Here is a 24934-nt window from a genome sequence, read left to right on the forward strand (position 1 = left end):
ACAACAATGGCGGCGTTTTTGAATAAGCCGAGTGATTTCTTCAAACCAAATGTACCAAGTATGTTTTAGGTCGATCCAACCGTCGAAAATGATAACATATCTATCTTTTATGATTATATGTTTGTTTCACATGAAGTTTATGCCTGATTATGTACACTTTTGATATGTTTGTGTCACTGACATGTTGAGGCTTGCGCGCACTGGACATGCTTATAAGTTCGTGATGACAACATTTATCGTTTGTATTTCACGACGTTCACAACATTCCACATTGTATTTCAATAGAGTACTTGAATATTTCGGATTCAATTAGCATCGCACACAGGATCGAGGTCAAGTTGCCAGCTAGAAGCTAAGCGAGGCTGACGAGTTAATCTAATTAGCAAACACTTTACCATGGATCACAGGCGCTATTAGAAATAACAAGTGCTCATTTACCAAGTGATTAGCACTGATTGTTTACCTTTATGCAAATACACAGTAGCCATTTTCTCTGCCAAACTTCATAAAAATGTAGGGATCTTCCTCAAATTGCATAAGACTATATTGTTAAAAGAGATGAGATAGCTAACTCATACCCTCATACGTTCATGATGCTAACTGTCACTTCAGACATGAATCCCCTGGAGTTGATGCCCCCCAGTGTGTTCGAGAGCAGCAGCCAGAGGAAGAACGTGAAGACCCAGGAAGACCCGTGGCAAGAAGTTGCCCGTGCCAAGGAGGAGTTTAACAAACTCAAACAAGAAATTGAAAACTTGAGGTATAAACCATGTATGGTGATCAACATGCCAAAGTCGTAAACATCTAACACCAGCTTCATTTCGGGGTTTTCTTGCACTTTAGGAGACAAACCATGATATCGCTGAAATACTGTTCAAAGTGGCTTCAAAACAAACTCACTTTCTCTTGATTAAAAAGAGATTACTCTTAGGTGTTAGCCCAATATCCTATCTCTCTTTCACTTTATCTTGATTGACCAGTGTTTTGTTTATATATGGTAATGACTGGTTTCTTTGTAGAAATGAATTAATATAATTATCACCATCATTTATCATGACTAAAATAGCTTTGAATTAAAAACAAAAACTGTTTCTGAAATTTTGAATGCTTATTATTTGTTTATTTTTTGTCACAGAATTGAAAGGCAAAGATCTGCTGTAGTCCCAGAGGTAAGCTGTCTCTTTCCTTATAACACAATTGACCTATCTAAGATACAGTTTAATGTCAAACAGACTACAATAATGATAATGTGGATACATATATGATGTGTCAAATGCACACCCCAAAACATGCTCAAAGCACGACAATATTACCCCAATGGATCAGTGTGCACTCAAATTTCATTCTCAGCTCCCTGGGGAGTATACAACCGAGGCTGCCTTATGACGCACATGGTCACACTACCATCTCATTCTACCAGGTACCCATTCACTAATTGACAAAGAGAAGCATATTTGGAACAACATCACTTGCCTAAGGACACACCACATGTGCTACAGAAATGTGACTTTTAACCTTCTAGCACCACACAGGCAGCTTGGGTTGTATGCTCTCCAGGGAGCTGAGAATGAAATTCTAGTACACACGAATTCAATGGTGACCACCCGATTTGTGTATGTATGTTAACGTGGCTATTGTAAACGTTTTTATGAATAAAGATCATGAAAATTGTTAGAATCATCAAGATAAACTAAACGTTTGATAATATATATATTGATTATTTATTATGCTGTTATTGCTGTATGTATGTGAAAATGTGTTGTTATATCCTTGTTACAACAGAATAAAGAATATGAAATAATGGAGTCCTCGTGTCAGGTGTCATATACTGTCCCTAACACCCCCATGAGAAAAAATAATGGAATACTCTAACTGCAGACACGTTAAGTAAACACGAATATACTTTCCCCATCCATAGAATTATTTTACCTACCTTAATTTCAGAAATTCAACTGATGGGGTGGACACCGATTCAATGACCGGGGTAATAATTCTCTGTATGGTTTGAGCGTGATATCCAGCATGGAAAAGTGCCATACAAATGGACAATTATCATTATGATTTATATCATTTTAGACACAAGCACCCAAGGTTCACATTGTACATCAGCCATCATCAAAAGAAGAAACTAAATATGCCGATGAACTCATCAGTCGTCAGTCCCGGGAGATTGAGAACCTGAAGAGTGAGATACGATCTCTCCAGCATGAGCACAAGGAGAACATGTCTGACGTGGAGAGACAGATGGCGCTGCAGGAGCGGGAGGCCAATCACCGGGTGTCCGGGCTGGAGATGGCTGTGCGGGAGAGTGAGGAGAGATATGAGCAACAGGTATTTCCTCATTACTAACTCTATTTTAATGGGGCTGCAAAGCCTTGAAACAGACAAGTGTTTGTCATTGGAAGTTTGTTTTTCCAACTGGCCAGGTCACTAGGCTTTTCTCTTTCTTTAAAGTCAGAGGGCAATCTTTGAGAGAGATTGATGTTGATTATTGATATCTTTATATGTCATCAATGTATTGCAATTGGACCATTGATAATTGCAATGCAGTGTAGCTAGATAAAGGTAGCTAAGTGATTATTATAAGAGTCCAGTTTCCACCCTTGCCAAACTAGGCTGCCATTTTGTTTTGAGTAAATGCAAGTAATATGATAGGTGCAATCTGATTGGTCAATAGGAGGGACTTGAAGGGACATAACTCTTAATAGCCACTGGTGTGCTACTATCGAGCCACGAAATTCCAGCCTAGTTTGGCAAGGGTGGAAACTTAACTGGACTTTTATTGTCAGTTAAATCCCTTGCCACAGGAAGATGAGCAAAACTAAACTATTGTTATATCACTCAGTGATAGTAAGTGGACAGTCCATTTTGCAGCCCATTTAGCAAGCCAATTGTGACAAAAGTGTCCATTATCTTGCAGTGTTTGAACTTAAGGGTCCTGGGCCAACTTGCACAAAGAAATCTTAGCGCTAAGACTATCGTAAGCTTATGTTAAAGTATGGGAGTTACGATCATCTTAGCGCCTAGATTGCTTTTGTGCAAGTGGGCGCTGGGGTCCCTGAGGATTGCTCCTACAGTATTTGCATCTAGAGATAAGGGTGATACGATAAATCGTTGCAACGTGATATGTTTTTTTCTGAATTGATACATACAGACAAAACACTTGCTGAAATATATTGCTTCCTACTTATTTACCATGTTCAATGACCTCAAGCATTTCTGTCAGTCAAATATCACAAGATGTGTTGTAATTAGCGTTTCAAGTTCACTATTAAAAACAGCCGCTACAAACATGTTTCTACAGCTAGCTTTTCCTTTTGAACCTGCTCTGAAATATTTATTAAGAAGTTCTCACTCGATTTGATGTAAATATGCATATCACCATATGTATCATATTGTGATCCATGTATCGTGATAGGTATCATATCGTACCTTGCTGTATCTTTCACCCCTATCAAGAGACCCCAAAATTTTCAACCATTAACACTAGGTTTAGGGACTCGGTGACCTGGCTGATTGCATGTCATCATATCCTGACGACATGGATCGTTGCTCACAATATCAATCACTGGATTGTATCTTTGTTTTGAATATTTACAATCCGCTATCATATAGCTGGAATATTGCGTAGTGCAGCATTAAGGGTCAACTGCAGTATTTGGGTCTCCACTTCGTGGGTTTCCGTAAGGAAACCGCTGCCTTCGGCAGCTTTGTTTATATATAAGCGCGCACGCGCTAACGCGCCGAAATCCATTAGGAGGCATTTTTGTGCAAAAAGGACCCCAAAAATGAGCAGGAAGTGAAAAGTATGGTCTAAACCTCCGCCCCTAAGGGGGACGAGAGTTTTACGATAGAAAGTAAAGCCGTATTCTCGTGGTGTCGACTTCGTGTTGTTTGTGGAACGTTTTTCATTCGACAACTTCTGTAAACACGTAAAAACGTTCTTTCCGAAGTGGGGACCCAAATACTGCAGTCTACCCCAGCATTAAACAACACATATATATACTGCCTTTGATCTGACCACCCACCAATCTAGAGTGTACCATGCTGATCCCCAGGTGGACCGACTGAGTCATCAGCATCAGAAGGAGGTGGACGACATCAACTCTGCACTGGACAACACCACCAGGGAGCTAGCCGAAACAAAGTCGCAGTACGTGGCTCGGCTGCGTGGTCTGGAGACCGAGATTGAATCTCTCAGATCAGAATCTGCTGCCACCATCGCTCAGCTTGAGGCAGAAGTCAGGTTAGTGTGGAGAGATTGAGTCGCTTACCTCTAGGCAGAGATCAGGTTAGTGTAGAGAGATTGAGTCTTTTATCTCTAGGCAGAGATCAGGTTAGTGTAGAGAGATTGAGTCTCTCAGATCAGAATCTGCTGCCACCATCGCTCAGCTTGAGGCAGAAGTCAGGTTAGTGTGGAGAGATTGAGTCGCATACCTCTAGGCAGAGATCAGGTTAGTGTAGAGAGATTGAGTCTCTCAGATCGGAATCTGCTGCCACCATCGCTCAGCTTGAGGCAGAAGTCAGGTTAGTGTGGAGAGATTGATTCTTTTACCTCTAGGCAGAGATCAGGTTAGTGTAGAGAGATTGAGTCTCTCAGATCAGAATCTGCTGCCACCATCGCTCAGCTTGAGGCAGAAGTCAGGTTAGTGTGGAGAGATTGATTCTTTTACCTCTAGACAGAGATCAGGTTAGTGTAGAGACATTGAGTCTCTCAGATCAGAATCTGCTGCCACCATCGCTGAGCTTAAGGCAGAAGTCAGGTTAGTGTGAGGAGATTGAGTCGCTTAACCTTAGGCAGAGATCAGGTTAGTGTAGAGAGATTGAGTCTCTCAGATCAGAATCTGCTGCCACCATCGCTGAGCTTGAGGCAGAAGTCAGGTTAGTGTGAGGAGATTGAGTCGCTTAACCTTAGGCAGAGATCAGGTTCGTGTAGAGAGATTGAGTCTCTCAGATCAGAATCTGCTGCCACCATCGCTGAGCTTGAGGCAGAAGTCAGGTTAGTGTGGAGAGATTGAGTCGCTTACCTCTAGGCAGAGATCAGGTTAGTGTAGAGAGATTTAGTCTCTCAGATCAGAATCTGTTGCCACCATCGCTGAGCTTGAGGCAGAAGTCAGGTTAGTGTGGAGAGATTGATTCTTTTACCTCTAGGCAGAGATCAGGTTAGTGTAGAGAGATTGAGTCTCTCAGATCAGAATCTGCTGCCACCTTCGCTGAGCTTGAGGCAGAAGTTAGGTTAGTGTGAGGAGATTGAGTCCTCTAGATAGAGATCAGGTTAGTGTGGAGAGATTGAGTCTTTTACCTCTAGGCAGATCTCTGCCTAGAGATAAAAGACTCAATCTCTCTACACTAACCTCATCTTTTCCTTGAGGTAAAAGACTGAGTCATTGAGTCTTTCAGAACATAATCTTCTGCAACCATAGCTCAGCTCAAGGTGCATGTGGAGGTGAGGTTAGTGTGGAGATTAATTCCAATGAAACAGAATTGATGTGTTTACTTAAGGACAGCATCTATGTTACATGATGGACGACTATGTTACATGATGATGAGGATGACAACGTAAACAATGATGATGCTTTTGGTCTCCAGATCAAAGTCTATGCTTGCTGACAATCAGAATCAGCAAATTTTGCAACTGAAGACCTACATTGGGGAGACAGAGAAGACGTACCAGCCAGCAGAGGTGTGGAGGAGAGAGAGGGAGACGCTCAATAACAGAATCAAGGTCAGTCCAATCAAACCAAGCTTGACTCACTGGTTGATGGTGTTGTGGTGAAGCAATTTGCTTTGCAGAGTTGCAACCCTTTTCAATGCCAGGATCAGTTGGTCATGGGTTTCCAAATCCAGGTGTGCTCAGCTTTTTACCTTGGCTTTCAACACTGAACCTGTGCTAGTGGGTTAACTAAATTGGCAGTCATTGCCTGACAAGCTATGATATGACTGAAATACTTCAAGTGGTGTTAAACCCACTCAAAAGTCATGCATCAATTGTTTGAGTCCTCTTGTCAAGACTGTTGTTTCCATGTTCTCAGTGTCATGTCAAGGTTGTTGTTTCCATGTTCTCAGTGTCATGTCAAGGCTGTTGTTTCCATGTTCTCTGTGTCATGTCAAGGCTGTTGTTTCCATGTTCTAAGTGTCATGTCAAGGCCGTTGTTTCCATGTTCTCTGTGTCATGTCAAGGCTGTTGTTTCCATGTTCTCAGTGTCATGTCAAGGCTGTTGTATCCATGTTCTCAGTGTCAGGTCAAGGCCATTGTTTCCATGTTCTCAGTGTCATCTCAAGGTTGTTGTTTCCATGTTCTCAGTGTCATGTCAAGGCTGTTGTTTCCATGTTCTCAGTGTCATGTCAAGGCTGTTGTTTCCATGTTATCAGTGTCATGTCAAGGCTGTTGTTTCCATGCTATCAGTGTCATGTCAAGGCCATTGTTTCCATGCTATCAGTGTCATGTCAAGGCTGTTGTTTCCATGTTCTCAGTGTCATGTCAAGGCTGTTGTTTCCATGTTCTCAGTGTCATGTCAATGCCATTGTTTCCATGTTCTCAGTGTCATGTCAAGGCCGTTGTTTCCATGTCCTCAGTGTCATGTCAAGGCTGTTGTTTCCATGTTATCAGTGTCATGTCAAGGTTGTTGTTTCCATGTTATCAGTGTCATGTCAAGGCCGTTGTTCCCATGTTCTCAGTGTCATGTCAAGGCTGTTGTTTCCATGTCCTCAGTGTCATGTCAAGGCTGTTGTTTCCATGTTCTCAGTGTCATGTCAAGGCTGTTGTTTCCATGTTCTCAGTGTCATGTCAAGGCTGTTGTTTCCATGTTCTCAGTGTCATGTCAAGGCTGTTGTTTCTATGTTCTCAGTGTCATGTCAAGCTTGTTGTTTCCATGTTATCAGTGTTATATCAAGGCTGTTGTTTCCATGTTCTCAGTGTCATGTCAAGGTTGTTGTTTCCATGTTCTCAGTGTCATGTCAAGGTTGTTGTTTCCATGTTCTCAGTGTCATGTCAAGACTGTTGTTTCCATGTTCTCAGTTTCATGTCAAGACTGTTGTTTCCATGTTCTCAGTGTCATGACAAGGTTGTTGTTTCCATGTCCTCAGTGACATGTCAAGACTGTTGTTTCCATGTTCTCAGTGTCATGTCAAGGCTGTTGTTTCCATGTTCTCTGTGTCATGTCAAGGCTGTTGTTTCCATGTTCTCTGTGTCATCTCAAGGTTGTTGTTTCCATGTTCTCAGTGTCATCTCAAGGCTGTTGTTTCCATGTTCTCAGTGTCATGTCAAGGTTGTTGTTTCCATGTTCTCAGTGTTATATCAAGGTTGTTGTTTCCATGTTATCAGTGTTATATCAAGGCTGTTGTTTCCATGTTCTCAGTGTCATGTCAAGGTTGATGTTTACATGTCCTCAGTGTCATGTCAAGGCTGTTATTTCCATGTAATCAGTGTCACGTCAAGGCTGTTGTTTCCATGTTCTCAGTGTCATGTCAAGACTATTGTTTCCATGTTCTCAGTGTCATGTCAAGACTGTTGTTTCCATGTTCTCAGTGTCATGTCAAGGCTGTTGTTTCCATGTTCTCAGTGTTATATCAAGGTTGTTGTTTCCATGTTATCAGTGTCATGTCAAGGCTGTTGTTTCCATGTTATCAGTGTTATATCAAGGCTGTTGTTTCCATGTTCTCAGTGTCATGTCAAGGTTGATGTTTAAATGTCCTCAGTGTCATGTCAAGGCTGTTATTTCCATGTAATCAGTGTCACGTCAAGGCTGTTGTTTCCATGTTCTCAGTGTCATGTCAAGACTATTGTTTCCATGTTCTCAGTGTCATGTCAAGACTGTTGTTTCCATGTTCTCAGTGTCATGTCAAGGCTGTTGTTTCCATGTTCTCAGTGTCATGTCAAGGCTGTTGTTTCCATGTTCTCAGTGTCATGTCAAGGCTGTTGTTTCCATGTTCTCAGTGTCATGTCAAGGCTGTTGTTTCCATGTTCTCAGTGTCATGTCAAGGCTGTTGTTTCCATGTTCTCAGTGTCATGTCAAGGCTGTTGTTTCCATGTTCTCAGTGTCATGTCAAGGCTGTTGTTTCCATGTTCTCAGTGTCATGTCAAGGCTGTTGTTTCCATGTCCTCAGTGTCATGTCAAGGCTGTTGTTTCCATGTCCTCAGTGTCATGTCAAGGCTGTTGTTTCCATGTTCTCAGTGTCATGTCAAGGCTGTTATTTCCATGTTATCAGTGTCATGTCAAGGCTGTTGTTTCCATGTTCTCAGTGTCATGTCAAGGCCATTGTTTCCATGTTCTCAGTGTCATGTCAAGACTGTTGTTTCCATGTTCTCAGTGTCATGTCAAGGCTGTTGTTTCCATGTTCTCAGTGTCATGTCAAGACTGTTGTTTCCATGTTCTCAGTGTCATGTCAAGGCTGTTGTTTCCATGTTCTAAGTGTCATGTCAAGACTGTTGTTTCCATGTTCTCAGTGTCATGTCAAGGCTGTTGTTTCCATGTTCTCAGTGTCATGTCAAGGCTGTTGTTTCCATGTTCTCAGTTTCATGTCAAGGCTGTTGTTTCCATGTTCTCAGTGTCATGTCAAGGCTGTTGTTTCCATGTTCTCAGTTTCATGTCAAGGCTGTTGTTTCCATGTTCTCAGTGTCATGTCAAGGCTGTTGTTTCCATGTTCTCAGTGTCATGTCAAGGCTGTTGTTTCCATGTTCTCAGTGTCATGTCAAGGTTGTTGTTTCCATGTCCTCAGTTTCATGACAAGGTTGTTGTTTCTCAGCATCATGATGTATGTGGTGGTGTTTCAGATTTACGCTGCTGAGAAGGACAATCTAGAATCCAACATGGAGCTTGCCAACATCCGACTCAAGTCAATGTCCGAGATTCTCAATGTACAGGAAGCAGAGCTGTCCAAGGTATGTCAATATGAACTTGTCAGTAGCTCCACAATATGAGTAACAAACAATATAGCCTTAATTGTAATCAATGTTAAACAATAAGTACAAAACAGTTAGAGATGTCTGTATATATCATGGCAATCATTTTTCTCATGCTTACTGACCAATATTCTTGTGTGGTATTGATGCTTGTAGTATTCCCCAGTGGGAATTCCAGGTTAGAATTGGTCTCCAGTGTGGATTCCTGGTTAGAATTGGTCTCCAGTGTGGATTCCTGGTTAGAATTGGTCTCCAGTGTGGATTCCGGTTTAGAATTGGTCTCCAGTGTGGATTCCGAGGTAGAATTGGTTTCCAGTGTAGATTCCGGGTTAGAATTGGTCTCCAGTGTGGATTCCGGGTTAGAATTGGTCTCCAGTGTGGATTCCGGTTTAGAATTGGTCTCCAGTGTGGATTCCGAGTTAGAATTGGTCTCCAGTGTGAATTCCAGGTTAGAATTGGTCTCCAGTGTGAATTCCAGGTTAGAATTGGTCTCCAGTGTGGATTCCGGGTTAGAATTGGTCTCCAGTGTGGATTCCGGTTTAGAATTGGTCTCCAGTGTGGATTCCGGTTTAGAATTGGTCTCCAGTGTGGATTCCGGTTTAGAATTGGTCTCCAGTGTGGATTCCGGTTTAGAATTGGTCTCCAGTGTGGATTCCGGTTTAGAATTGGTCTCCAGTGTGGATTCCGGTTTAGAATTGGTCTCCAGTGTGGATTCCGGGTTAGAATTGGTCTCCAGTGTGGATTCCGGGTTAGAATTGGTCTCCAGTGTGGATTCCGGGTTAGAATTGGTCTCCAGTGTGGATTCCGGGTTACAATTGGTCTTCAGTGGGGATTCTGGGTTAGAACTGGTCTCCCCTGGGCAATTAAATTCTGGAAAAATATATCTGTCATATATAAACATTTCAGGCTGTCAGCATAAACCATGAAATTTACAATCTTTCAGCCCCTATTTCAAAATTTGAGAGCCCCCAGGGCACTTATTATGTCGAATACGGTAGTTCATATAAATAACTCTAGAATTTTGTGATTGTGAATAGTGTGAGTTTTAGGTGGTGTACATTTATCTTGCAGGCCAAGTGTGAGACTATATCCAGTAGTAAGCAGGAAGCTTTACTCTTGACCAGGTAGGAATATACTGACGTGGACCTACGTTATGTTTTGCATGTACGCGGATCCTGAGGGTGGTGCATGGATGTGCAGCCCCACGCCCCTTTTTGAAGTATACCTATGTTGACGTATTAAAATGCTATAACTGAATCATATGGGAATGTTTGAACAAAAACAACAATTGTGACCTTATGGGTGAAAAATCTCATATTGACTTCTCATTATATTTTAAAACTACTGTATCTTAGGAACACAAAAATACAAATCACAGGTGTCAGTTCATATTTATTACAGAGATACATGGCATTAAACATTTGGACTCATTATCTGCAAAGTCCCATTTTCAGACTCATAACTGTTTATGTAATAACTGCAGGTTTTAGACATGATGTCAGATTAATTTAACCTTGACATGTATGCTGAAATAATGTTTTAGATATGATGTCAGATTAATTTAACCTTGACATGTATGCTGAAATAATGTTTTTATTACATTACGAACTAAGGGGAGAAAAATTAGAATTAAGTAATGTAGGATAAGTATACAAATATAAAACATATCTTGGATTTTGCTAGTATTTTTGTACAGTCCGCACACATTGCGATATTTACGGAAGTAAGTCGACATCAAACATCTTTCTTTATGATGACACAGCACAAATGTATACTCTTACCCATAAGGTCCCCTTTCTCCTGTTGGGTAGCAATTGTCTAACAATTATTTTCTGGATTATTTCTGTTATTTTCACAGTATAAGTGCACCCCCATTATTTGGCCTTTTCCTTACGGCTGTATGTGCCCTTGTTTTGATCTAAGGTGTGTCTATGTTCTAGGTGGCGGGACAAAGTTTTCGCACTTTTGGTTCAGCAGAAATCCGCTGATATTGTTGCGAAGAAGAATGAACAGAACTGGAGAGAGAAGGTGAGAGTGTGGTAGGGAGGTGGGAGATTTCAGGGTGGTTGATACCTGCTAGCTATGGGTCTGTTCAAAAGATCCATGAAGCTACCAAACAAAGTTAAAATATTTGTAAGGGTTTGGGAGTTGAAAGGTCATTTGTTTAACAAAACTGTCGGTGGTCGGGTAGCCTAGTGGTTAAAGCGTTCGCTCGTCACGCCGAAGACCTGGGTTCGATTCCCGACATGGGTACAATGTGTGTGGGGTGGTCGGGTAGCCATGTGGTTAAAGCGTTCCCTTGTCACGCCGAAGACCTGAGTTCGATTCCCGACATGGGTACAATGTGTGAGGGGTGGTCGGGTAGCCTTGTGGTTAAAGCGTTCCCTTGTCACGCCGAAGACCTGGGTTTGATTCCTGACATGGGTACAATGTGTGTGGGGTGGTCGTGTAGCCTAGTGGTTAAAGCGTTCCCTTGTCACGCCGAAGACCTGGGTTCGATTCCCGACATGGGTACAATGTGTGAGGGGCGGTCGGGTAGCCTAGTGGTTAAAGCGTTCCCTTGTCACGCCGAAGACCTGGGTTCGATTCCCGACATGGGTACAATGTGTGAGGGGCGGTCGGGTAGCCTAGTGGTTAAAGCGTTCACTCGTCATGCCGAAGACCTGGGCTCAATTCCCGACATGGGTACAATGTGTGAATCCCAATTTCTAGTGTCCCCTGCCATGATATTTCTGGAATATTGCTAAAAGCAGAGTAAAACCATACTCACTCAATCACTCACTAACAAAGCTGACAAGATTCGGAATTAGCAACTTTAATGCAACTTGGAGCATAATCTGTAATTCATTATAGCTCGTATCAGGTCAGTACTTCACAGGTTTGTATATGCTACGTTACTTCATCACCAGTGAGGGGCGGTGGGGTAGCCTAGTGGTTAAACCGTTCGCTCGTCAGTGACGAGTCGTCACGATGAAGACCCAGGTTTGATTCCCATCATGGGTACAATGTGTGAAGCCCATTTTCTGGTGTCCCCCTCCGTGATATTGCTGGAATATTGCTAAAAGCAGAGTAAAACTATACTCACTCACTCACTAATAAAGCTGACAAGACTGGGGTAGCCTAGTGGTTAACGTTCGCTCATCACACCGAAGATCAGGGTTTGATTCCCGACATGGGTACAATGTGGGAAGCTCATTTTTGGTGTCCCCACGTGATATTGCACAATATTGCTAAAAGCGGTGTATAACCAAATTCACTCACTCTCTCATCACCTGTGAATATATACAATTCCTTTGTAGTGTTGTACTGTCATGCCATGTGCATGAAGTCGTGCGGACCTTACCACTGTCTGACATAGAAGCAATGCGTTAGAAATAGTACATGTATTGTAATGTGAGCATTCATTGGTCTGAGAACTTGCTGGCTTCCCTCTCGCTACGTCTGATTGGTTGTTAGAAATAGCAACAACACTGCAAGGTGTTAGTGATGCAGGAACATAGTGTATGCAGAACCTGTATTGACAATGATGTCTATGAGTTGAGTTTCTATTATTCCACAACTGTGTCAACCTTTGCTGTATGGCGATGGGTTTCAATGAAGTTTTAAATGTCCACCTACATCACTTGGTTAGATTATTGGTTAGAGCTGATCCCCAGTAACATCAGCTGGTCAGGCTTTCAATATACACCAAAGGTGTGAGACGTTGCCAGGGCTGGCTATCGATATAGATCATAGAGATTGATAATCACTTACTAAATATCGAACAATTGTTGATAGATATCGGAGAAGTAACTTTAAGCAAATACACAAAAGTCCTAATAGAAATCAACACATTTCATGCCACTGGTGACCAGTGACACATATAGGCATGGATTACTTTGTGGACATTTGATATACATGTATAACAAAAGCAGTTGCTATCCATCTTTGATAATTGACATGATTGGCAATAACAAGTTTGTTTCGGTAAATCTAAACTTTATTTCATCACATTAGTTTATGTAAGTTTCAACAATTTCATATTGGTAATCGTTACTACTTCTTCCCACCAATGATATATAGAGGATATTTTATGAGTGTTTTCTGTCATGCTATGTGTATGGCACGAGTGTCTAAATTCTCGTATTTCCCTAGCGAGAGCAATATACACCAAATGTGTGGGACAGTGCTCATAATATCAACCACTGGTTTGTCTGGCTCAGACTTCATCCATTAAGGCTGCTGGGTTGTTGCAGGAAATTTGCTGTTTGCAACAACATTCTCTGAGACATTAGACCCGTAAGGATCCAGTCAGTGAATATGTCTTCAGCAACCTGTGCTTGCCATAAGAGGCAACTGACGGAATCAGGTGGACATGCTCGCTGACTTGGTTGATGCATGTCATCGTATCCCAATTGCGTAGATTGATGCTGATGATGTCAATCAATGGATTGTCTGGTCCAGACTCGATTATTTACTGACTGTTGTTGCTAGATAACTAGAATATTGCTGAGTGCGGCGTTAAACAAAAAACAAACAAACAAACAAACAAACAAACAAACAAATCAAGTAACATTAATCCTGCCTAACTGACCAGGTGAAGCACTTGGAGGAACAGCTGGTGTCAAGTGGGAGTCGGGTCGAGGTGCTCACTCACTCACTGATGGAGAAGAACGCCCAGCTGCAGATGGAACAGAACAACTGTCAGGTAGTGGAACGTCTCCTGTTTGAGTGTTCAAGTCACGTGGCCCCTATCACACAGTGACTGTAGTGGTATAACTTGTCATTCAGGGATTTATCACGACTTTCTGAGAGGCTGATATCTGGGCCATCTGGGAAGCAAATGTCAGAACAAAATTGGAATTAAGAATTCCTGTTTTTCTAGTTTTAACTAATGTTATTGACTTACATGCCAATGATAACCGTAAAAAAGGAAGAGTCTTAAATGTTTACCGTTAGTTTTACATTTTGGAATTGAATGAAATCTTAAATTTACCCAGATTTTTATAAATTATCGAACCAAATTTTGTCTTTCCCAGTTTCAGTTTTAATTTACTGTGCTCATTCACTTATATGTTCTGTTTACCGTCTTCCCTTGAAATAGAGATACCAAGAGGAGATAACTCAAGCCCAGCAGGTGGCACTATGTCTCGATGACAACCTATCTCAGAACAGAACCAGTGCCGAGGGTCTGCAACAGTTGGCACAGAGGTACCAAACACTTTCTCAACTTGTTGATTGTTCTGTGTCTGCCTGCTGCAATTCTTCCATAGTGATCTAGTTCATTGTCTCCAGCTGATCTGGGAAGATCCAGGGTAGACTATGACTACTTGGTTGATGAATGTCATTGTTCCAAATTGCATGGATCAATGCTCATGATGTCAATCACTGGATTGTCTGATTCAGACTTGATTATTTACAGACCGCCGTCATATAGCTGGAATATTGCTGAGTATGCGTTAAACAACAAACAAAACAAACATTGTCTCCAGCTTGTTAGAATTGTGAGACAATAAGCTGAAATATTTGTTATCAAGTTCATTTTTCTTTTGGAAGCATATGGGACAAAGCGCGTGAATAGCAGATGGTTTGAAGACATGACATGTTTATGAGTGAAAAACTTCTTTATTATTCTTTATTATTCTTCTTATCAGTCTTCATGTTCTTCTAACTTCTAAGTGTTTATCCAAGACTGGAGCAGATGTTTTCAAAGAGCAATTCTTTTTGACGAACAGTCAAGATGAGCATAAATGTCCTTCCAAATAAATGTCCTTCCAAATAAATCATGCATATAATAGGCTTAAAAAAATAAAAGAATTGGTTTTCAGACAATGGCTTTTGAAAATAGGGCAGTGTCTTTTTTGTTGTTGTTGTTTGTTGTTCTACTAGTAAATAAAAAGTTGTGCAGCCTAATAAACAGTTGTTTACAATCAACCTGGGAGTAAAAATACTGGAATACAGTATTTGACTACTGTTGGACTTGGAATATTTGAGGATTTTTTTTTTTTAAATATGGAAATAAAAACGAAACCTGTGGCAAAGTTTATGATGATGCAGCAGGCAGTGCCTGAGAACCAATACTATTTTTTTTAGCCTTATGCCGTTTGTCTCTGGCAACATCAATGCCCCTTCGTCATGTATGAGTTGTCCCCCTTTCTCCGTTTCCAGCGTGAGTGGTCAGTTTGAGGAGAAGCTGAAAGTGTTGCAGGACGTGATGGGCATTCTCCAGACACACGGACAGAGGATCAGCTTCGCCGGACACAGGGTCCAGATGCTGCAAGGTACACAAGGGTGGATCCAGCGTTTTTAAAAGGGAGGCATTCAATAACAAAATCCTCCCTCAGTGGGAGTTAGGGGTTTGGGATTGTTTACTACATACCACATTTGGTTTTCAAAAGGGGGTGGTCGGACCCCTTGGACCCCCATCTGGATGCGCCTATGGTAGCCATGGAAGCCATAGCACAAGTACCATGTGACCTTTTGGCCATGCCCCTATGAGCTTGAAGTTGTTGTTGTTGTTTGTTGTTTAACGCCGCACTCAGCAATATTCTAACTATATTACGATGGTCTGTAAAAAAATCGAGTCTGGACCAGACAATCCAGTGATTGACGTCATGTGTATTGTTCTACGCAATTAGTATATGATGACATGCATCAACCAAGTCTGCGAGCCTGACCACCCGATCCCGTTAGTCGTCTCTTACGACAAGCACAGTCACCTTTTACGGCGAGCATTGGTTGCTGAAGATCTATTCTACCCCGGATGTTCAAGGGTCAAGCTTGTAGAATGAATCTGGGTCCAAGGCCATAGTGACCACAGCTATTGGAATCTACTAGGCTCTAATTTAAATTTGCAGAGTTGTGTTGGGGGATTGGAATACCAGATTCTCCCCGATTTGTATACTTCCGTGTGACTTAAGTTGATCAAAAATGAAAATTTGTAAAATATTGTAAGGAGTAAGTCTCTTAAATCATCTGTAATCAGAATGTGTTTCCATAGCTTCTCAGTACAGGTTGTTGATCCAAAACTGTAATAATGTCAATGTGTTTTGTCTAACATTTTCAAGGTCAGTTTGCAAGGAAGGAAGCATTGCTACGGTTACAGGCCAAGAGCCAAGATGTGGACCAGGAGATAGAGACAGGGACAAGTCCTCGGTAGGTAGGCTAGACTCAGGGGTGACACAACCGCAACACTTTAATATCACTGACGGTGGGAATGTTTTCCCAGTTGGAGACTACCTCTGTATTGTAGCATGGTGTAGTGGATTGAGCATCTGCCTGGAGAGCTGAAGGTCAGTGGTTCAAAACTGTGGGGGGGTCATACGAAAATCTGTTAAATGATGGTACTTTTTGTTACCCTGCCTTGTGTTCGGCATTAAGGGCATAGAATATAGACTGTCCAACTCTGAGTCAGTATTATGTGTCTCAGTGGGGTATCCATGTTAACTGTGGCATGGTATCTCAGGGGGTAGCACTTTAAAACCAGCATTAGTCCGTACTAGTACAAGCAGCCACACGCACATGCACATGCACATCTCTGTGTAAGTAAAGTATTCTTGACAGCCACCCACAATCAACCCCACCCCTTGATAGGAGGCTGCATCAGCTGAAGTCCGAGTGAATCTTGACAGTCACATTTTATAGAAGGTATTCATTTGTTCTTAAGCCAATCAGATGTGAGCTTTCTAACATGATTAAGTTTCTTTTCATTATCACCTTGTTTCGAAAATACAGGTCGTAACCAGAGAAAATCCACACTGAACACAAATATTTCCTTGATAGTACTCCCTTTTTGGTGTCAATGCCATGGTGTTCAGAAAGAATAGGGTGTATAGAATGTCAACAATGTACAGCATGACCTTTATTATTTTCGTTCAGGACTGCCTGTCTGTGTTCAGAAATAAGATTTTCTGCTCAAAATTCTTCACTTGCTCCTACCAAGAATTGAAAAGCCTTAATGCTGATTGGCTGAATACAAAGTTCAGCAGACACAACCACCTATGGAGGGTTGTCAGATCTTTGTGGGGACAGGTATCAAAGCGGAGTTAAAGATGTGATTAAGAAATTGTAGCTTGAATTAGCTTCTGATTCTGTGTATCTGCCCCCGACAGGGCTGACACCAGCCATCTGAGCCAGGAGCTGGAGAGAGTCCTGGGTGAGAGGAACCTGCTCGCCAGCCAGATCCAGCAGGACGCCGAGCTTCTCTCCCACAAGCTGGACATGGCGAGAGCGGAGTGTAAGGACTGCTTCAACTCTCACTTCATGTGTCACCCTCATTGTTCTAACAGAAGGTGTGGTGGGGTAGCCTAGTGGTTAAAGCGTTCGCTCGTCACGCCGAAGACCCGGGTTCGATTCCCGACATGGGTACAATGTGTGAAGCCCATTTCTGGTGTACCCCGCCGTGATATTGCTGGAATATTGCTAAAAGTGGCGTAAAACCACTCACTCACTCACTCACTCACTCACTCACTCACTCACTCACTCACTCACACTCACTCACTCACTCACTCACTCACTCACTCACTCACTCACTCACTCACTATCTCACTCCAACATGAAACTTTAGCAATTCTGTGTCTGAGCGTTTGTTGTTAAGTCTTGCATGGTAATTAAGTTCACCTCCAAGTGTGCTCCAGATTCATGAAGTTATCATGGAAATCAACTGCCTAAATCCACCATCCAAACGATTGTGCTCTGTTGCAGATGAGGGAGAGATCACAAGCCTGAAGCAAACAGTTGAAGATCTGGAAGTTAGCGTTCAACAGAAATCACAAGTAAGGCTTGGTTCCCTTCATTACACCAGTATTCAGGAAGACGAACCAGCATTTGAAATATTTTAATACAGAACTAGCCAATTGTACTAGGTTTGCACAGGCCTTAAATATAGCAGTCCAGCATGGAAAAGGCCTTGAATTTGAATCTACCTTGAAGAATATGAATCTGCCTTGAATTTGAATCTGCCTTGAATTTGAATCTGCCTTGAATTTGGTCAACTCTGATATAACTAAGATATATTATAATAACGTTTTCTTCAATAATGTGTCATGATATTATATCAAATAGCAAAAGATTGGTCTGTTTATACGCATTTGATAAATAATGTTGAAGCACTCATGTTTTACCTTTGAATGTTTTGTTTGTTTGTTGTTTAACGCCGCACTCAGCAATATTCCAGCTATATGACGGCGGTCTGTAAATAATCGAGTCTGGACCAGACAATCCAGTGATTGACATGTGCAGCGATTCACGCATTTGGGATCGATGACATGCATTAACCAAGTCAGTGAGTCTGACCACCTGTTCCCGTTAGTCACCTCTTACGACAAGCATAGTCACTTTTTACGGCAAATGGAGCCTTTCTGACAGTGAAAGATGATAACAATGTCCTAATAAATCTGTTTTAAAACATTAAGCCTTGAAAGGTAGATCATTGCTTTGGTAGGACTTAAAAAGGTCCTAAAAAGGCTGAAACTGTTTTTTGAGCCATGTTTAGCAACTTGCCTTTGGAAGGAATCACAGCCAACAATGGAAGGTGATCTTAATATATCACCACAACCATACCAGCTGTAATGTCTGAAAAGGCAGAATATGTTATTGAATATATTCAAGTCATTGAGTCAAACACATATTTTCAACCCCCTGGGGACTTGAATATGTCCCCCAGCACTAATCACTGAGAGTAAGAGGCGACTAAATTGGATCTTTGCTGATGTTTTGAGTCCCAGGTTTGCCTTGTGCGTCCATGCCCTTTGACTCGAGGGTACACATGTGACGTTCACACATGTAACAACATTATGACTCATTTGTCAAAATTACACGATTACTGAACATTCTTTTCCAAAAAGCTGCATCTGTGCTTGTCTTTGACAAGAATGTACGTTTGGCTTTGGTCTACAAACCCAATGTCTTGTTGATGTGTCTGCAGACATGTGCCAGTCTGAGCGAGAAATTGGAGCAGACGCAGACGGAGCTAGACGACGTCAAGGACAGAGCAGACGTGTTGAGATCTGAACTGGCAAAACAGGAGTTTGCCACACAGACAGGTACATCCACAGCGTTAGGAATTGGCACTAGTCCAGTAGTCCTAACTGTCCAATAGTTCATGTATCATAAGGACGAGTAGAAATTTGCCATTATTAAGGGTTTTGCTCTATGTTATCATTATTAGGACTAGATGACTGAAACAGTTAGTTTTCCTCAACATTACATTTGACATTGCCGGTGGGCCAAGAGGACCCTCTTCCAATTTATGCAGAAACTGGAACATTCTCATGGGTCTGAACCGGTTGCACACTTTTATCCAATGTATGCTGCAGCTCTGGAAGAACAGAGGAAACAAGACCGAGACGAATACGCTGAGCAGCTGGCAGAGATGGACCGCAAGTTGAACGAGGCTCGCAGGGAGCACACCAAGGCTGGTGAGTGAACTACAGCTGGTCTTGACAAGACTTGATTGTGGATATATGGAATAAGTCCCGAGCAGCCTAGGCTGGTCATAAGAGGCCAGTAAGTGGATTGGATGGTTAGGCTCCACTTAATTGATGCTTGGCAGTGTACCCTGATGACGTGGATCGCTGCTCACAATGTCAATCACTGGATTGTCTGACCCTGACTGGATCATTTACAGACTGCCATCATATAGCTGGAACGTTGCTGAGTGCATTATTATCAGCCAACGTAGATAATTTCGTGATAAATCGTGAAAAGCAATGACGAAGCATGGTTTATGATAAGATAAAACATTGTTCTATCATGACCTAATTTCTGGAGATTTGAACATACGACTTGGTGTTATCGTAAATTGGACGACGTTATTTTTGAGAGGGAAGTGTCTAGTGAGTTGTTCCCCATAGATGTTGCTGGGCAACCTAGATAAACGGAATGGCCAAACAATCGCTTTCAAAAGTGGGAGAGGTATGACAATCGGTATTGGGAGAAAAGGTACAGATAATTGACATGAAAATTGTGAGATTGTTTAAATCATTTAAGATATAAATACAGGTAAATATTTTTAAAGCATGTTCTTTTTACTAACATCCAGTTGTTCTTAATACTGATATCTCATAGAAGAAATAAACGCATTGATGGATTGCCGACACGTTAACCTGTAGCACTTCATATTGTTTCTGTCAATGATTCTCCACATTCCAGCTGTGCTCAAGTAGTTTATCAGATAACTGGCATGACACTGATCCAAGCATGACAAGTTTCACAGTGACCAACTTATCATGTCTTGTTGTAAACCAATGTTAAAGTATATGTGCTTTTGCTCGTATACTATTCAAAAGAAGTTAAGGAACACCCAATTCTTTCATTTGACTATAGTTGATCAGTCATGCCATGGCATATGAAAGAATCGAGTGTTCTTTAACTTCTCTTGAGAAGTTCGAGAGGCGTTCATTAAGTTTTGCAACTTCAATATAAGACCAAGTCACAGAATATCTTTTGCGCTTATATTTTTCAATACAATCTCACTTCACCTGAATACACTTATTCCATTAGTCCTTCAAGCTTTTAATACCACTTTTATAGAAATCCGCAGATTGGCCCTCTAACCACGCCTCTGTGGCAGCCTTTATGTCCTCGTCATCCTGGAAGCGTCTTCCACGTAGGACAGATTTAATTTGCCGGAACAGGAAATAGTCACTGGGGCTAAGTCTGGGCTGTAGGGTGGGTGATTTAACTTGTAGTTTGATACACCCCTTCCTTCCGACCCACCCACCTACGTACCTAAACACACAGACATTTGCGGTTCAATCATCATGTGTTTAAGTTTACACTGTGGCTTTTTATAGAGTAAGTCTAAGATACAGTCCTTGAAATAAAGTTTTGTATGAGGTTAAATAAAAATAATTGTGAAAGGGAACAGTCAAGTCTCTAAAATAAGTCTGCTGAAGAGGGGGATGATTGTGGTGCCAGGGATGAGAAGGGCATCAGTATGGAATATTGACAGTAGCGGGTGACCTTGCCTAGATGAACACTACCAAGCTGACATGTCGTTCATTTCCCGATGAATGTTTGGGACGGATGACTTCACGATGTCACAACTCTCCGCGTTGATATAGTTCGCTTTCAATTATTAAAGTTTCATGTTTAATGGATTGTTTTGTCATGATTTATGTGTCTGTCAATATAAGGATTGAGGTTGTATTTGTTGACGTTCATCAGCTGATGAAGCAGTGCCTCACGTGAGCAAATTTACCATGAAGCACTTCTTCATCAGCTGATGAACGTCAACAAATACAACTACAATCCTTAAATGGATGTGATTGTTTCACAGAATATACGAGTATAGTCAATATTTCGTATGCTCTGGGATCTGTGTCTAGAAAGACTGTGGTATGGTGTGCAAGCCCCTTTTTTCAATTCGGGATCTGCTTTGAAAATAAATGACAGGCCCTTGACATCTTCCCCTGTCAGTTCACGGGAAGTAAGTGAGCTACCCTCGTGTGTTACAGTTGTGTCTGTGCGTCAGCTGGAGAGACAGAGCGGCAGAGAGAGGGAGAGACTGAGAGAGGAGACGCAGACAGTGGAGGAACACTTCAAGCGTCAGGTGGATAAACTACAGCAGCAGCTCACCCTGGTGGAGAAAGAGAGAAACATGATGATGGTAATGTGTGTTGTCAGCTGTGTGCTTGTGTTACTTCAGCTGTGTGCTTCTGTTACTTCAGCTGTGTGCTTCTGTTACTTCAACTGTATGCTTCTGTTACTTCAGCTGTATGCTTCTGTTACTTCAGCTGTAACCTGTTACTTCAGCTGTATGCTTCTGTTACTTCAGCTGTATGCTTCTGTTACTTCAGCTGTGTGTTTCTGTTACTTCAGCTGTGTGCTTCTGTTACTTCAGCTGTGTGCTTCTGTTACTTCAGCTGTAACCTGTTACTTCAGCTGTATGCTTCTGTTACTTCAGCTGTGTGTTTCTGCTACTTCAGCTGTATGCTTCTGTTACTTCAGCTGTGTGCTTCTGTTACTTCAGCTGTGTGCTTCTGTTACTTCAGCTGTGTGTTTCTGCTACTTCAGCTGTATGCTTCTGTTACTTCAGCTGTGTGCTTCTGTTACTTCAGCTGTGTGCTTCTGTTACTTCAGCTGTATGCTTCTGTTACTTCAGCTGTATGCTTCTGTTACTTCAGCTGTGTGCTTCTGTTACTTCAGCTGTGTGCCCATGTTACTTCAGCTGTATCCTGTTACTTCAGCTGTGTGCTCTGTTACTTCAGCTGTGTACTTCTGTTACTTCAGCTGTTTGTTTCTGTTACTTCAGCTGTATCCTGTTACTTCAGCTGTGCACCTGTTACTTCAGCTGTATCCTGTTACTTCAGCTGTGCACCTGTTACTTCAGCTGTATGCTTCTGTTGCTTCAGCTGTATGCTTCTGTTGCTTCAGCTGTATGCTTCTGTTACTTCAGCTGTATCCTGTTACTTCAGCTGTGTGCTTCTGTTACTTCAGCTGTGTGTTTCTGTTACTTCAGCTGTGTGCTTCTGCTACTTCAGCTGTGTGCTTCTGTTACTTCAGCTGTGTGCTTCTGTTACTTCAGCTGTATGCTTCTGTTACTTCAGCTGTGTGCTTCTGTTACTTCAGCTGTGTGCTTCTGTTACTTCAGCTATATGCTTCTGTTACTTCAGCTGTATCCTGTTACTTCAGCTGTGTGCTTCTGTTACTTCAGCTGTGTGCTTCTGTTACTTCAGCTGTATGCTTCTGTTACTTCAGCTGTGTGCTTCTGTTACTTCAGCTGTGTGCTTCTGTTACTTCAGCTGTATTCTCCCTGTTTGCAGGCCACTCTGCGCCAGGAGGGGCTGCTGAGCAAAGTGCGATGTGAGCGTGGGGAACCCGTCACTCTCCAGTGTGAGGAGGTACAGACTCAGCCCACCGCCAGCAGTAAAGGTGGGTTACATATTGATTACACTAAAATAAGGCAAACAATATCTTAAACTGTAAGACTGAAGAGTCATTAACCCTGCACACTGACAGTCTGCGACTTTAGCCACTAGTCTGAAGCCTGAGTCTTATAAAAGTCTAGCTCAGTTAATAATAGTCCATATTATAACATTAAAGTCTTCTGAAAGGATGTGAAAAGCCATGTTTCCGGCTAGTAGTCTCAAAAGGTTTTGACACAGACTGCACTGAAAATTGGCGACACATTCAATGAACAATGGGTTCAATATATACTACTCCACTTTTGATAGAGATATTTTCATCTTTGCATTTTACACAAAAATGATTCTCATAATATGTCAAGTCTATATTTAAGTCTATATTTAAATACGAAGTATCTGATTGACCCTATCAAAGCTTTCGTGGTATAGCATATGTAATAGTTGTATGGAAAACACTGTGTCGGAAGGTCAGGGAATGTGGGTAAGTATCCTTGATTATCCAGTGTATTGTCTCTCTGTTCTATCTTGATAAATACATTGCACACTGCCAATCACTTCAATCCCAAGCCTCTTCTCGATACCGGTAACTTCCTTGACAGTTTCTCTTACCTTGGAGTGACAGGCACTTGTTTATTGCATTGTGTCATTTGAGTTTGACTTAAATGATTCCATGGTGGTGAGGGGCGGTCGGGTAGCCTACTGGTTAAAGCGTTCGCTTGTCACGCCGAAGACCCAGGTTTGATTCCCGACATGGGTACAATGTGTGAAGCCCATTTCTGGTGTCCCCCGCCGTGATATTGCTGGAATATTGCTAAAAGCGGCGTAAAACCATACTCACTCACTCACCATGGTGGTAAATGATGGCTCCAGAGTATTATATACTACTGGACTGCCCAATTTTCTCATATTACTACAGATGACAGATTAAGTATTGTTTATATGAAAGAATAGTGTGTTCTATAACCTCTTTTGAGTGGTATATATTATAATGGAGACATAACACTGGATAATTGAGGATGGAGAGGAAGAGAAGATGAGTTAAATAAATACTGTATGATGTGGAAGTTGTTAAAGTAATCTCTCGACTTCACATTGCAGGAGAGCCCATTACATCGGTGCTAGAGGACCTGCGGTCACTGACGGCGGCGGTGCTGGAGGAGGGAGATGAATCGGAAGACGAGGAGGAGGAAGACTAACTCACCAACCGTGGCTATGCTTGAACAAGGAGACAGTCTCATCATGGCCTAACCATTCACTCTTTGTACATTGTCAAGAATAGGGGCAGCGAGATAGCGTGGTTGGAGAACCATTGCAATATCATTGAAGGACGCATCTTCCCAGGGCAAGAGAGTTAACTGACTATATAAGTCCAGTTTCCACCCTTGCCGAACTAGGCTGGAATTACTGGGCTCGATCGTAGCGCCACCAGTGGCTTTTACCAGTTGTGTCTCTTCTAAGCCTCTCCTATGGACCAATCAGATTTCACCTCTCGTATCACTTGCGTTTGCTTCACACAAAATGGTGGCACCTGGTCAAGATGATCTGATCGATAATCAAGATCTATATTGTGACAAAACAGGTTTTACACCGCGAAATGCATCAAATCCCGCTAGCACCTTGAATAAAAACATGAAAAGATTTGGAAAATATCTGCTGACAACGAGTTGGCGGTGCACATGCTTTGCAAATCCTGCAATCGACCGAAATCTGCACGTTTACCTACAGGATTTCGATTTCGGTGCGCGATTTTGATTGGACAATGCATAGACTCAGTCCAGCCAAAATGTAACTCCATAATACCAGTCTAGTTCGGCAAGGGTGGAAACTGGACTTTTAATGTCAGTTAACTCACTTGCCTCGGGAAGATGTGAAGGACGAGAAGGACTAACTCACCAACAGTGCGATGCTGAAACAAAGGAGATCATCACGGCGCAACCATTTACTCCTTGTACATTGTCAAGAATAGGGGCAGTGGGGTAGCCTAGTAGTAGAACCATTGGTGCCACACATCCAAGACCAGGTTCTGTTCCCAAATGGATAATAAGCCTGAATCTTGTTTCTGGTGTCCGCCGACATGATGTGGCTGGAATATTGCAACAAGTGGTGTAAAACCCTACTCACTCACTCACTGAAGATAAGGGTTGTAACACATCGTTATGATACGATGCAAATATACATTATGGTC

At 42.0% G+C, this 24934-nt stretch overlaps 1 protein-coding gene across 1 annotated transcript; it reads left to right on the forward strand.

Annotated features, from left to right (window-relative positions):
• On the forward strand, nt 1-24933 carry LOC139459199 (coiled-coil alpha-helical rod protein 1-like). The gene is made up of 20 exons (XM_071240653.1): nt 1-58; nt 613-760; nt 1136-1169; nt 2077-2331; nt 4059-4246; nt 5590-5725; nt 8774-8881; nt 9974-10026; nt 10843-10930; nt 13479-13589; nt 13986-14092; nt 15050-15162; nt 15949-16036; nt 16993-17117; nt 17585-17655; nt 18807-18924; nt 19198-19299; nt 21340-21491; nt 22648-22756; nt 23848-24933. Exons 1-20 carry the CDS (start codon nt 7-9, stop codon nt 23943-23945), a joined length of 2256 nt encoding a protein of 751 aa, XP_071096754.1. The 5' UTR covers nt 1-6; the 3' UTR covers nt 23946-24933.
• The last annotated feature ends 1 nt before the right edge of the window (nt 24934 follows it).

The sequence above is a fragment of the Haliotis cracherodii genome, unplaced genomic scaffold, assembly GCF_022045235.1.
Source record: "Haliotis cracherodii isolate W230 unplaced genomic scaffold, xgHalCrac1.p SCAF_13, whole genome shotgun sequence".
NCBI lineage: Eukaryota > Metazoa > Mollusca > Gastropoda > Lepetellida > Haliotidae > Haliotis > Haliotis cracherodii.

Coding starts and splice junctions, on each gene's coding strand:
- LOC139459199 (XM_071240653.1), top strand. CDS start 7: ATGGCGGCGTTTTTGAATAAGCCGAGTGATTTCTTCAAACCAAATGTA. Junction 8,882..9,973: donor AGGAAGCAGAGCTGTCCAAG/GTATGTCAATAT, acceptor TTTATCTTGCAG/GCCAAGTGTGAGACTATATC. Junction 22,757..23,847: donor GCCCACCGCCAGCAGTAAAG/GTGGGTTACATA, acceptor TTCACATTGCAG/GAGAGCCCATTACATCGGTG.